This window comes from Daldinia decipiens (genome assembly GCF_022478715.1).
Source record: "Daldinia decipiens strain CBS 113046 unplaced genomic scaffold F4813scaffold_57, whole genome shotgun sequence".
Taxonomy (NCBI): domain Eukaryota; kingdom Fungi; phylum Ascomycota; class Sordariomycetes; order Xylariales; family Hypoxylaceae; genus Daldinia; species Daldinia decipiens.
This window is the reverse complement of record NW_026054600.1, coordinates 92835-107025: the sequence shown is the minus strand read 5'-3', so window position 1 is coordinate 107025 and position 14191 is coordinate 92835. Positions and strand designations below refer to the sequence as shown.

The following is a 14191-nucleotide window of genomic DNA, read 5'->3' as shown; positions in this document are numbered from 1 at the left end:
TCAAAATTGTGGCACGAGAGGACTGAAAGCCGTATATCTCTTGCTATATGATTTTGAATCGTTTTATCCCTGAAAACTCGTCTCGGCGTTGGAGATATTACGTAGGGCTTAACATCTGGGCGAAACATGGAGTCGAGGAATATTCACTGTAGGTTAAGTTTGGATTTTTTAAGAATAATAGGGAAATGTGGGAGTATTATATCGTAAAATATTATCTTCCAAGATAGGTTCTTCTGCCACGCATGTAGAATATAATTGCTGCAGAGTTAGATGTTAATACACTTTATGGGATAGAGGAGAACTGAACTGCAATTCGCTTTACTGTCTGGCTATTTTATGCTAACGTGATTCTTGGTGTTTATAATCCTTTTTAGAGTACCATGTTCAAACATGCGTTGGGTTAAGAGTTTATGGCAGCGTTTAATCTCCCTTGGTGCTCTATCTTAGTAACTTGCTGCACGCGTATTTCAGGATTTCCTTTTATCTGAGATTGGGATGTTGAGATGTCGGGGTTGTCCTCGTACTTATAGTATTCAGATATACAGACACATATAATTATCGATGGTAGTCTAACTTAACTATCTCTAGATAACCTTGAAAATGAAAACGTAGAGCGGGCGAAGTCTTAGAAAGCTCAACTCAAGTCTTGAAGCTTATGTCACCCCACTTCAACCGTATGCCTCTGTTGGATCGGTATCGGCATAGTACCGGGCTTGAATAATATTGATCTAAATCTTGACGACCTAATGCATATGGGAAGAATAAGACTTATAACTGCGTGAGGAAGGTGTGTGTGGCAAACCAAGTACCTAGGTATACACTAGTACTTACCTAACCTAGGTGGATACGGTGCACATGTGTTTTAGACAGTATAAAATGTATGCGACTGATATTTCATCAACTTGGAGAACCTAGGGCGGGAGTAACAAAGAGCAAACGGGTGTGGCGTGTAGGTATGACGTATGCACGTAGGTATTTGCCCACAGCCCGCCACTTATGACGTTTAATATCTCCATACACATTGGCTTACACGGAAGGGCCTATTAATAATGAACAATTCTTACCCTTTGACTAACATCTTCATAATCTTTTAGATTCATCGTTAAACTGCCAATCGAGGAACACACTAGACACAAATTATCTTGACCACCATGTCGTCGAATAGCTACAGCTTCAGCTCTTCTACAATGTCTTTCTCGTCTTCTACTACTCGCAACGGGGAAACCACTGGGTCCCGCTATGCCGAGCATACTGCAAGTGACCCGTCGGGCACCACCACTCAAACTGCGTCCCAACGTACCGGCGAGCCCCTCCGTCATGAGCGCCGCGAGTACGATGCTTCGGGCCGTCTGGTTTCTTCCTCAGACCGAGCCCTAAACGGGAACGGTGTAAATGCAGACCGCCGCATTGAGGATGTGTCTGACGAACAACGGGAAAACGATAGACTTTATGAAGAGCGCATCGAGGATGAGTATGCGAAGAGAGAAGGAGGTGCGTGAATTAGGAATTAGGAGATCGCTTTAGGGTAGAAGAGATAGCAGATCATGTATACTTGAACATAATGAATCTAGTTTTTGAAGAAGAATACGGCTTATTTAGTGATATGTGATATATATGTCCAATCTGGTAGATAGGTACCTATAATATTTCATATTTGACATCGTTCTTTTATGAGGTTCTGCGTTAGGTACCTAGCTTTATTTATTTGGATAGAAACTATGCCGAAGGTACATGCAGACATGTCGGAATGACTACCTACTTCAGCCGCTATGCCGGTAGTTCTAGGCATTGGTGATATGTTAGGTTAGGTACATTAGGTACCTATGTTAGGTACTTTCCAGGGACCAATACCGCTGTCAAAATGTCGGGTGGTACCCAAAATTGGAGCCTAACTGTACCGGGAACGTCACTATCGCCGGCCCCACTATAGCTTCTGACTCGTCGCGTGAGGTTTCCGATTGCATCAAATTATTGATTTTTTCCTCTTTAAACCTTTCCCCCCCTAAATCCCTAAATACCTCCTTACTATCCATGTACTTAACCTAATGCACAACATATTCATTTTCTCTGGCGCTGCCATCTCACCAAGTCATGGATAATGGTGATGGCGATGGTCAGTCCCGGTTCTGCCACGACGGGAAAGATGGCGAGAAAGCCGCAGGACCGGACAGCAAGGACATCTATGTTCAGCTTGTAATCTCTCTCGCCTTGGGTATCTCAGCCTTTGTTGCCTTCTGTGTAAGTAGTCGACAATAGTCAATCCCGCCTAGGTCCTGAAGCTAATTATCATGAGTAGATCCTAAGACCTCGGTGGAAGACTCTCTACGCTGCTCGGAGACGTCACTATGACCCCCAGATTGCGCTTCCTGTGCTTCCCGACAGTTTCTTTGGATGGATACCAGCATTATATAGAATTACAGAGGAACAGGTGCTGGCATCTGCAGGCTTAGATGCCTTTGTGGTAAGTGTTGTACCAAACTGGGGCTTGATCAATGAGTTGCTTATGAAGTCCTAGTTTTTATCCTTTTTCAAGATGTCGCTCCGCCTATTTACTACCATGCTATTTTTCGCCCTCACCGTTCTTTGGCCTATCCATAAGACTTTCAACACCGGCACGACTCAACCGCCTAGCGAATCCTTCGGAGACGCTTCTATATATATAGACTTAGAACCGCGGGACGGAAACTATAGTCTGAGCGGCATGGATGATATTCTGACGAAGCCCGAACCTGAGGATAAGAGCTGGAGCTTGCTATGGGCTCCGGTCTTCACTTGGTTATTCTCTTTCCTCACAATGTACTTCATGAATTCCGAGACCATAAAAGTGATCAAAGTAAGGCAGGATTATTTGGGTACCCAGTCAACAATAACCGACCGGACATTCCGGCTGACGGGAGTTCCCGAAGATATCAGATCAGAGGAGAAGGTTAAGGAGTTCGTGGAGAACTTGGAGATCGGACATGTGCGAAGCGTTACGTTGTGCCGGAACTGGTCTGAAATAGACGGCCTGATGGCCGAACGGCAAATCCTTTTACGAAAGCTTGAAGAAGCATGGAGTGTCTATCTAGCTCGGAGACCGCGAACAGAAGCAACCAATAATCAGCAACGCCCAGACCCAGACAGGGCTATCCAAGGCAATGATGACGACGGCGAGGAGTCGCAAGAGGCCAGACGTCTTCTCACCAGCGATGGTCTACGGGACCTCATCGCGGAGAGGGCAAGACCTAAAGTTCGTCTTCGATTCGGCTTCCTTGGAATACGAAATCGTAAAATCGATGCTCTTGACTATTACGAGGAGAAGCTACGTCGTCTTGATGAGAAAATCCGAAATGCGAGAAGGAAAGAGTATACACCAACAGATACCGCGTTTGTGACGATGGATTCTATAGCGGCGTGTCAAATGGCCATGCAAGCCACTATCGATCCTAGACCAGGACAGCTGCTGTCGAAGCCCGCGCCTGCTCCTTCAGATGTGATTTGGAAGAACACTTATACACCACGATACAAGCGACGGTTAAAATCATGGACCGTTACCCTCTTCATCACGTTCCTATCCATCATCTGGTTGTTCCCAGTAGCGGTACTAGCTCAGTTACTCAGCCTTTGTGGCATTTCGAAGGTAGCACCCTCCCTTGCCGAGACACTTTATGGGCACGATATTACGAGGGCTTTCGTACGAACTGGCTTGCCTACTCTCGTGGTTTCGTTGCTCAACGTCTTGGTGCCGTACCTCTACGATTATCTTTCCAACAAGCAAGGAATGATGTCTCAAGGCGATGTTGAACTTTCCACGATATCGAAGAATTTCTTCTTCATATTCTTCAACATTTTTGTTGTCTATGCGGTCTCGGGTAGTGCGGCTCTATCGGATTTCTGGAAGATAATCGGAGATTCGCTCAGCGATACGCGTACCATTGCGAAGAAGTTGGCGATCTCGATACAAAACCTGAACAACTTCTACCTCAATTTCATAATGTTGCAGGGATTCGGTCTGTTTCCCTTTAAGCTTCTACAATTCGGGGGCATCACGCTGTATTCCATCTATCGGATGGGAGCAAAGACGCCGCGAGATTTTGCCGAGCTTGTTCAACCCAGCCTGTTCAACTACGGGTTCTACCTCCCGACCGCTCTACTGGTGTTCATCCTCTGTTTAGTGTACAGCATCCTTCCCGGCGCGCATATTGTCCTGCTGCTTGGCGTCTGCTACTTCTCACTCGGATATTTTGTTTACAAGTATCAATTGTTGTATTCGATGGACCAGCCACAGCATGCCACTGGTGGTGCATGGCCGATTATTTGCGGACGTATCATTGTTGGTTTAGTTGCGTTCGAAGTTATCATGATTGCCTTCTTGGTACTGCAGACAGCCTTCATAGCTGCATCATTTATTGCACCTCTAGTTGTCTTGACTTTTTGGTACAACTTTTATTCTCAGCAGCGGTATACTCCTCTCACGAAATTTATCGCGCTTCGTAGTATTAAGCGCGCTTCTGATCCTGGTTCGGAAACTCGTCCTGATCGAGATCCAGACCAAGTACAACGGCAAACTCGACTAACGAGACGCATGAGCACCATTGACGAAGATAAGGAAAAGGGCATGAGGTTCATAAACCCGAGTCTTGTCGTCCCCCTAGAACAACCCTGGGTGTATCAAGATCCACCACCACTTCTGCCAGAGTCATCTATTAGCTCTGGCACGGGGAGTGTTGGCGACAATGGCAGTCACAGGGAGGCGTCGCTAAGAAGTAATGATGGGCTGGGTAGCGTTTCTAGTTCCTTTAGTCTTGGAGATACCCATATTTGGCGAGACAGCAACGGTGATGACAACGTATGATGGCAATGAGAATTAGGACGTCTTATAACGAAAAGATTGAAATATCACTATACCCTATTCCTGATTTCTACTGTAGCGTCCTGTTAGAATATTGATGTACTACTGTTCAGATATGCATTCGGTGTAGCGGTTCACGAGAAAAGAGACGAATATTGAAGAGTGAGCGAAAGGCGCTTAATATTAGATTATATCTGCTTGGTCTGCTGGATTCAATCAAGGCCACATGCCATCAAACATAAATAACCAATCTTCCCAGTACCGATCATAGCGCCCCACGAGCCAGCTTCTTCCATCACCTTGCCCTCCAACTTTCCACGGCCGTGTATATAAACCCTCACCCTGTAAGTGTCTCTTCAGCGCCACGTTGATACTAAAGCTGCTCGGACTTACTCCGACGAAGTAGTCGCAGTTTAGTAGCACTACGAAATCTACTAGCGCTTGCTGGTCCCAGCTGAACGACTTCAGCTTCTCCAGCTTCTCGTCTCCCTCGTCTAGCAGGTCGTACTTGGACCTAACCTCTAGTTGCAAGGCTGCCATGGCATCTGCGCCAAACTTCTTTGTTTCTGTCTCGTTGCCCGAGGCGATGTACGCTGCTCGCCCTTGGTACCCCTGGCCCGCGGCCTCGCGCAAGTAGTTCTTGGTCTGGTTCTCGTAGGACGGCCATCGCGACAGGGCATCCGCTTCGGTGCGCAGGTGCACCCCGAGAAACGATTGGCCTGCTGCGGTTTCGGTGCCCCGCGTCGAGGTGGCGAGCGTCCGCATCGATGTCGCAATGGCATCTGCGACGTCTAGGATGTCGTCCCGGATCTTCAACAGCCCGCCGAACGTGGCGGCAAACTCGGGCCCGTCGCGGTACACAGGCCAGTCCCACAGCACGCCCCAGGAGAAGCGGATCAGTCGCGGGTTGTCGACGTCGTTGGACGGCGCCCACCCGCGCTCTGCGGCAGAGCTCCGCAGCCAGTCCCGAAATGCGCCCCCGAACCGGTCCGTATGCCGGTTCGGATCCCGCTGGTCGCATCCCGCGCGGCTGCCCCCGAACGTCTTGGGCATCACGCGCTCGACGATTTGGTCGATAGCCCGGTTCGCCTTGGACGCCTTTGCCCGGGCGCCAGGCACGTCTTCGACGCGAGCGTACACGGCGACGCGCGGACAGGCGTCGGCCATGGCGCCGCGGAAATGCGCCTCGTCGAACATGTACCCGAACTCCTGGTACGCGTGGAACAGGTTAGCCGGGTTCGAGGGCGAGCGGGCCTGGATGCGCGGTAGGACCAGTGCGGAGGCGCCCGCATCGACTGCGTATCGCACACATGTCAGGATGTAGTTGCGGATGTTGCCCGGCCCGCCGCTGTTGTTGTCGCAGAGAAACGTGAGGCCGGGGATATATGTTGTTTCAGCGCAGACGCGCTTTAGGGGCCAGGCGATGAACGGAGCTCGTGCGCTTGAGAGGTCGGTGTTATTAGTGTCTTGTTCCCTGCCGTGGGTTTGTAGATGCTGTTGTTGGTGTTGGTGGTGGTGGTGGTGGTGGAGGAGCGATGCTGGGGTGTCCCGGCTAGGGGCCGGTAGAACACGATGGTTCCAGATGAAAAGTACGAGGAGGCTAACTGAGCTGAAGAACAGTAGCACTGCAGCCCTCCGACGGGTGGCCGCTGTCTTGTGCTGCCGAAGCGCCATCGATGCGTCGGTGCGACTTTGCTAACCGATAGGTATCGTCATCCGTATCACATGCCTCTTACGGCTCGCACTAGCAAGTGAGGCCAAGACTTGATTATGGTGTTTAATAGGAGAGTTCTACATTCCGTCCGTAAGAGAAGAAGAAAAAAAATTAAGGCGTGGCGTGTCACGGTTGAGATGTTAGGCCTGGATGATGTCTTTCATGGTAGAATGGTTCCATTTTGGGAATTGCGGAATGTAGACCCCGACGTTGCTCGATTGGAACTAACTGATTGTTAACTTGATATCTTTTTAAAGACTCATGGTGACTCATGCTATAAAAAATGACTTTTCGAATGTTATTTATAAAAAGGAGTAGTGGTCATTCTGGGTAACTACCTACCTAACCTAAACTTGAATAGAATTGTAGAATCTATCGTGGGTGTTTTTCACCCCTTATAGTATGAGATGATTTTTAGACAGTCTACGAAGTACATAGCCTTTGAACTTATGAATATTTACGTGCTATAAAAGCGCTTTGGTAAACCTGGGAGCTTGAATTTTAACTTGATGACACTCAGGGTCGGGTAGATTAACTCGATCATTTATCGGAGATACAGGGCGTTATAAATGTTATAGAAGAATTGACCGTGGAATAGGTAGTGCAGAAAGCTACTTTCGGCACTCAGACCAATTGTTAATCAAATTAGAGGCCGTGTTACTATAAAGTTGTCAAGTTAACAGTTTAACTACCTAAAGCAAATCAACCCAACTTTCATTCTCCTAAATGTGTCAAGGTTCGCTATAAATCATCGAATAGCTATGGCTCGTTACTTAAATACAACTCTAGAAGTGTTTATGCTATAGTAAAACTCCTACCAATAAACTCACTTATCTAAATATCGCAGCGCACCAACAAAGTAGGAAGTAAGTCAAAACACCCTTACGGGAGCCACCCTAATGGGGACCACTTTAAATTTTTAAACCTTTAAAACAAACACCTTAACTTTAATTTAACATTATTTAATTAAATTAAATTTAATTAATTTATAATCTATTATATTTTAATAATAATATAATCCTTTACTATCAATTTAATTAATAAAATTTTATTTTCCAAATTAATATTAGAATTGTTAATTATAACTACACCACTTAATTTCTAAACTTTTAATTACTCCTTTTTTTTTATAATAATTTTAATATTTATAAACGTTAAATTCAGGTTAAATAATACCTTACGCCATTTTTACAACTTTATATTTATTAATATTTTTTTTAAATATTTAGCACAAACTTTTATTATAATTAATTTCATAATAACCTTATTAAAGACTTTACCAATTTTATTAAATAAAAACCTTACTATAAATTTAACAAATATTATATTAACCTTAAATAACTCTTTAACTAAAATATTAATATTTTATAAATTTAAAAACGTTATTAAAGAGATTAAAGTTATATTTTCAATAAAATTAAGTTTTTTTAAGTTAAAAATAAGGTTTGGAAGAATTAAAATAATATTAAAAATTTTTTAAAATATAAATTGGTAATTTAATAATTTATTTCAATTTTTAAAATAAATTTCTATAATTTTTTAATTAGTTAATATATTATGTTTGGTTAAACATTTTTTTTATATTATTTAATAAATTATAATAAATTTTCTTTTATCAAAATTAAAAATATAATATAATTAGTATATCTTAATAAATTTACAACAATAATTTTATTTTATCGATAAAAATATATTTATATTAATAACCTATAAAACATACGATAAGTATGCTAAGATAAAAATAATATAAACTTTATTTATAAAATATTTTTAAAAGAATTTTATTATGGTATAACTATTGTAGTTGTTAAGAATTAATAATTTTATTTTTTTTAAAAAATTTTTATAAAATTATTTAAATACAATATTATTATTAATTTAATTATTAAAAAATATAATAAATTTCTAACCTTTAAATCTAACGTTTTTATTATTAGGAAATTATTATTATTATACATATTTATTTATATATATAATAAAAAGATTTAAAAATTAACTATTATTATTAACGTATTTAATAATTAACGTTTAGGTTTTATTATTACAGTTTTTAATTACAATATATTTTTTATAGATTTTACTAATAATTATCCTATTATTTTTAACCTTTTTTATAATTTCTATTTTATTAACGTTATATATATATTTGGTTAAGATATTTTTAATTTTAAAGGTTTTAAATTAATTAAAAAAAATATTAATATTATTAATTATAACCTTATTAACTTATTTATAATTAATTAAATAAGCTTTAATTGATTTAATATTAAAATAATAAAATAAAAATTATATATATTAATATTTATTAAAGATATTAGATTGGTAATTGTGGGTTAATAATTTTTTTATAATATTTTTAAATTGATATAAGGAAGATATATAGTTAATATAGTTTAATATAATAATTTAATTGGTTAATTTTTTTTTTTTAATATTTTAATAATTTTTAACGTTTTTTTAAATAGTTGTTTTATGTTTTACAGCCTAATATTTGGTTTATAAAGTAATGTTATAATATAAGGTATTTTTTAAATGTTTATTATAAGGATATGCTGTTAAGAATATTATTTATTGCTATAGTATAATATAATTGGGTTAAGAAAGTAAACATTTTAAAATTATGAAAAAATAAGGATTTAAATGATAAATTTTATTTTTTAATTAATTAAAAATTAATAAAATTATATAATAATTTATATGTGAATTTTATCGCAAATGCGTTGCGTTTTTGAGGTGGCCCCCACTAGGGTGGCCCCTGTAAGGGTGTTTTGACTTATGGGAGTTTCGAAGTTGATTTTTGTAAGAGAGAATTGTTGAACCCAAGAAAGATTGGACGAATAAACTACCTAGGCTAGGTAGATCGACGGCTGTAGTAAGATTAGGAAACTATCTTTAGCGAAAACGACGTGATAATGCGCTTCCCTTACATCCTCAATTGCCATTCTTGGAGGGGAGATAGCTAAGTTCGGCGTTAATGGCATGCTTCATCAGAGCGTCTTTCCCCATGAGGAAGGTTGGATAGCCGTGCTCTTTTGGCTCCCCACCAATATTGAGTCCCGTGAAGAGTTCAACCAATCCCTTACTTATAGAGTTCCCTAGTTACAGCACCTATCTAAGCTATAAAGATGTCTCGAGCTCTCGAGCTGCCTGGTCATCCGTGACCATGATAAAGTATCCGCGTGGCTACGATGAGCTTGGCATGTTGCACGACTGAGCTGTGTATTTAAATATTCATCATATAAATACATACATTTCCCACTTCCAAGTTTCTCGTCAGTTCATATTTGGTGTTCGTATTTGGTGTTCATATTTGGTAGATAAATTCTCTTTATTTATATTATCTCCACCTATCCCTGAATCATGGTTGACTTATTATCTCCCTAGGACCAACGAAGCTCATACATACCTACCTACATAGATCACCATCCGCGCACGGACATTAGCTGAGATTCGATAGCGCCGCCTATCATGGCATCCTCTTTCTTAGCCAATTATTCTACAACTCGCTTACGTCTTAATGTCCCTTCTTTCTGTCTTATCGCATCCCTCGCAATGTCAAAATTGGCAAATACGTTACCGATATTCAACAAAACCATCCCGGACTACACTACCTCGGAAGCGGGCAACCCTTTCGTGGATGGCTGGTACGCTGACCCCGATACTGAGATATATGAGGGTCTCTATTGGGTATATCCAACAGCTTCATATTCATATGAAAAACAGACATATCTCGATGCATTCTCTAGCCCGGATTTAGTTCATTGGACAAAACATCCTAATATCTTAACAACTGACGATGTGACCTGGGCCAACAATGCCGTGTGGGCTCCGGCGCCAATCTTCCGTAACGGAAAATACTATCTATACTTCGGTGCTAACGACATCCAAGAGGACGGACCTGCTAAGGGGGAGATTGGGGGGATTGGAGTCGCCGTCTCGGACAACCCACAGGGCCCGTATGTTGATGCGATTGGAGCACCGTTAATCGGAGACTACCACAACGGCGCACAACCAATCGACCAAGACGTCTTTATAGACGACGTCGATGGACAAGCCTATATATACTACGGGGGACATTCGCACGCCAACGTAGCCAAGCTTAACGAAGACATGATTTCTATCGGGACTTTCGACGATGGAACACAGTTCAAGGAAATCACCCCTGAGAACTATGTCGAGGGTTCTCAAATGATCAAGCGCAACGGCATTTACTACTTCATGTGGTCCGAAGGCGTCTGGACAGGCCCAGACTACTCTGTTTCGTATGCCATGTCTAACACGCCCTTGGGCCCCTTCAACCGGCTCGCAAAAATCCTACAGCAGGATAGCGCAGTGGCCAAGGGTAGCGGGCATCATGGTGTTATCCACATTCCAGATACCGATATATGGTATATCGTGTACCACCGCCGTCCGCTGAGCGAGACGGATGGTAACCATCGTGTTCTTGCATACGACCGCATGTATTTCAACGACGACGGAACGATCGCGCCGGTCAAAATGCTCGTCAAAGATAACTTCGCCGACGGGGAAATGTACAGTTGGAAGACATACGGTGGGGAGTGGGGAGTGGTAGACCAACGACTCACCGTCGCCGAAACAGCTGAAGCCAAAGCCCTGCTGGACACTGACTTCACCGATCTGGTGTTCGACGCAACTGTCGCGGTTCAATACGGAGATGGAGACGCCGGGCTCGTGTTCCGGGCTACCGATGTCTCTACTACCTCCGATCAGTTCAAGGGATACTACGCGGGCATCTCGTCGGCTAGCAGAGTCACTCTCGAGAAAGCGGATAGCGGAACATGGACGTCGCTGGGTGAAAGCGATACCAAGGTCTCCCTTGCGACCGAATACCACATCAGAGTTACGGCCGTCGGTGGAGATATCAAAGTGTTCGTGGATGACTTTACACAGCCCTTGATCAGTATTACGGATACGTCGTTTGCCAATGGCGCCACCGGCGTGAGAGCCCACAATGTCGCTGCTAAGATCGGTAGTGTTTCTGTTCAGCGGCCTTAGGGTGTTGGGAGCTGCTCAGCTGCGTTAGGTACCTTTTATGGTAGAAACTTTTAGATATATTTTATAGTTATATGTAATTTGGATTCTCTAGATACTTAATAACCGTATTTTCATCTCCATAACAGCGTGTTCGACCTGTCAGGTCTGTTCAAATAACCGTTTGTTAGGTAGTTGACCGCAAATGAATTAGGTTAACTACCTACCTATCTATCTACCTAGGTAGGTATATTACATAGCTTTAGCTTCCATTGAAGTTAAGCTGGGAACTAGTCTTGCGGGCTCCCTAATCCATAGTTCAATATATATAAATGTACCTCAGAAGGATCTACGTCAGGAGGCACCCATATATTCAACTTATTCCTAACAAAGGCTGCAAAACCAGGATGTAGGGTCTTAGAGGCCAAGTCCTTCCGTGTGACCCATTCCACATTTGTTATCTCGTTTCTATTGAGCGTTAGGTCGGATATGTCGAAGTGCTTCCTCGGATCAGCTATAAAAGTAGTATATGACCAACCTCCATGGTCATCGACAATTTGTCCATCGGGCCACAGAAACTCTCTGACATTAAGTCCAATCTCCTCCATAACTTCTCGTTCCATGGCTTGTAGGGGTGTTTCACCTTCTTCTATACTTCCCCCTATTGTGCCCCAGGTCAATGCGTGATCGGACCCGACTGCTCGCTGCCCGAGGAGCATTTGTACTTCGCCTGATGTGAGGTATCGATAAATTAGTAGACCTACGGCACCACGCGAGCCCCAGTGTCTACAGCCCCGTGCGCATGTAACATACATACTCGCCATTTGGTCTTATGATATTTTCAGTATTTTCAGTGTTGTCGCAGTATATGCAGTGTAGAAGAATTGGGAAATCGAGAACTCAATGGTGATTTATAGATCAGCTGGTTAAGTAAATGGGTGCTTATATGAAACAGAATTGAATGTTTCGATTCTAGATAAGATTTCTAGGAACAAAGAATACCTTTAGTATATATAAGCAATGAGCTTTCATAGTTAGGTATCTAATGCTTATAGCTTCTTACGGAGCAATGAAGTTGTTTCCATGCCTTCCAGTTTCACTTCGTTATCTTATATAACTTCTATGACAACTGTTGAGTAATATGGTGTTTGTTTTGTCAATGTTGAAGACCATAGGGGACATGACATAAAGAAAAGAGTATATCGGTCTTTGATTGTGAAAGACTTGCATGGACATCTCATATTCGGAAGAGTCGTGGAGGGAGTATTGTATGCGTGCTTGGTAATGGCTTGCTATATACATACGACAAATTAGAAGTCTGTTAGACATATTAGGTTGGTTAATACGATTTTAGATCCCCTGTTTTCTGTCAGTTTAGACAGCAAGGGATCATTTATGATACTTTGATTCTAGTATTCGTTCTCTTCATATCACATGGTCTTAGGACCCCGAATAGATGATAAATATTGACATGGGTATAGTTCTATTCGACCTTATAACACCCAAGTAACTCATCGATATCGTCATCGATGTATCTTGTCAAGTCCATTACCCTTAATCAAAGTGGAATCCTGTGGCACAACGTTAGCTTTACTAAAGCTCGACTATTCTTCCCAGAAAACCCACCAATATGCCCTCCCATCCAAACCAGGTTAAGATCCAAGCAAATGTCGACATGCCGCCGTGCCATATATTCAGCTTCGGGTTCGGCCGCAGTAAATCGCTTACTACCTGTTTTGCAAACACTTCGGTCTCAGTGCACGGCGCCTTCTTGACGAACTCGCGGCTCTCTACATTGCCCGCCGCAGCGAGGTACAGGCTGTCTTCAGGAATCTTGGTCGGGGCGTTATCAAATAACTTGGACCTCACGCTGCCTGTCATCAGCGTTACGAATTTGACGCCTAGTGGGGCAAGTTCGACGCGAAGGGTCCGTGAAATAGCGTGCACGGCCGCCTTAGATGCGCTGTAGGCAACTTGGTACGGTGGGCAGAAAACCTCGTTAACACTTCCAACAGTCGCTACGGTGCCTTGAGCTTGGATAAGCAGCGGGAGGAAAGTATGTGTAACGGCCAATACGCCTACGATGTTGGTGTTGACAACGCGCCTGAGATCGTCAACCTTGGCGTCGGTGAAAGGCATCACATGATTTATACCGGCATTGTTGATAAGGTAATCGAGAGAGCTGTCGGTAGCTTTTTGTACGATGGCGAAAGCAGTAGCGATAGATGCATCCGAGTTAACATCGAGCGCCAGAGTTTCGATGCCTTGTTCGGATAGTGATTGCATCTTACTCACATCGCGGGCTGTTGCAAAGACCTGACACCCTTGAGCATGGAACTCTAAAGCTAAGGCGGCGCCGATGCCGCCTTCACTGCAACCCGTGATAAGCACAGACTTGCGAGTCATGTTAGCAGTTATATCCCGGTTACACAAAACCTTTTATTGCATCCGTTTAAGATGTGCTTAAACAGAGTTGTCCCGCCACTCCGGTAGCGTGGAGCATATAAATCTGGGGTCCCGAAATTTAGGTAATCAACAGATGTTTCAAACTGCGGGGATTGCCGAGCAGGGGTAAAGGGGCTAGGTTAAATCATTATAGGTTCGAAAACAGAGAAGTTATATAATTATTACTAATAAACGAGGAGATGAAAGGA

General features: G+C 42.7%; 5 protein-coding genes across 5 annotated transcripts; 3 read left to right on the top strand and 2 right to left on the bottom strand.

The window, feature by feature from the left end:
* The first annotated feature begins 937 nt into the window (after positions 1 to 937).
* F4813DRAFT_376553 (uncharacterized protein) lies at positions 938 to 1582 on the top strand. The gene has a single exon (XM_049245141.1). The coding sequence runs from the start codon at positions 1152 to 1154 to the stop codon at positions 1497 to 1499; it is 348 nt and encodes a 115-aa protein (XP_049094863.1). The 5' UTR covers positions 938 to 1151; the 3' UTR covers positions 1500 to 1582.
* A 408-nt stretch (positions 1583 to 1990) lies between these two features.
* F4813DRAFT_288310 (DUF221-domain-containing protein) lies at positions 1991 to 4939 on the top strand. Its single transcript, XM_049240582.1, has 3 exons — positions 1991 to 2238; positions 2297 to 2461; positions 2516 to 4939. Exons 1-3 carry the CDS (start codon positions 2092 to 2094, stop codon positions 4832 to 4834), a joined length of 2631 nt encoding a protein of 876 aa, XP_049094862.1. The 5' UTR covers positions 1991 to 2091; the 3' UTR covers positions 4835 to 4939.
* Position 4940: 1 nt separating this feature from the next.
* On the bottom strand, positions 4941 to 7253 carry F4813DRAFT_288313 (uncharacterized protein). Its single transcript, XM_049240583.1, has 2 exons — positions 6888 to 7253; positions 4941 to 6769 (listed from the first exon to the last, which is right to left on the bottom strand). Exon 2 carries the CDS (start codon positions 6503 to 6505, stop codon positions 5048 to 5050), a length of 1458 nt encoding a protein of 485 aa, XP_049094861.1. The 5' UTR covers positions 6506 to 6769; positions 6888 to 7253; the 3' UTR covers positions 4941 to 5047.
* Positions 7254 to 9603: 2350 nt separating this feature from the next.
* Positions 9604 to 11680, top strand: F4813DRAFT_376550 (glycoside hydrolase family 43 protein). The gene is made up of 2 exons (XM_049245140.1): positions 9604 to 9858; positions 9930 to 11680. Exon 2 carries the CDS (start codon positions 10014 to 10016, stop codon positions 11559 to 11561), a length of 1548 nt encoding a protein of 515 aa, XP_049094860.1. The 5' UTR covers positions 9604 to 9858; positions 9930 to 10013; the 3' UTR covers positions 11562 to 11680.
* Positions 11681 to 12874: 1194 nt separating this feature from the next.
* On the bottom strand, positions 12875 to 14134 carry F4813DRAFT_376548 (putative short-chain dehydrogenase/reductase). Its single transcript, XM_049245139.1, has 2 exons — positions 13164 to 14134; positions 12875 to 13108 (listed from the first exon to the last, which is right to left on the bottom strand). The coding sequence occupies exons 1-2, from the start codon at positions 13941 to 13943 to the stop codon at positions 13061 to 13063; spliced, it is 828 nt and encodes a 275-aa protein (XP_049094859.1). The 5' UTR covers positions 13944 to 14134; the 3' UTR covers positions 12875 to 13060.
* Between the last annotated feature and the right edge of the window lie 57 nt (positions 14135 to 14191).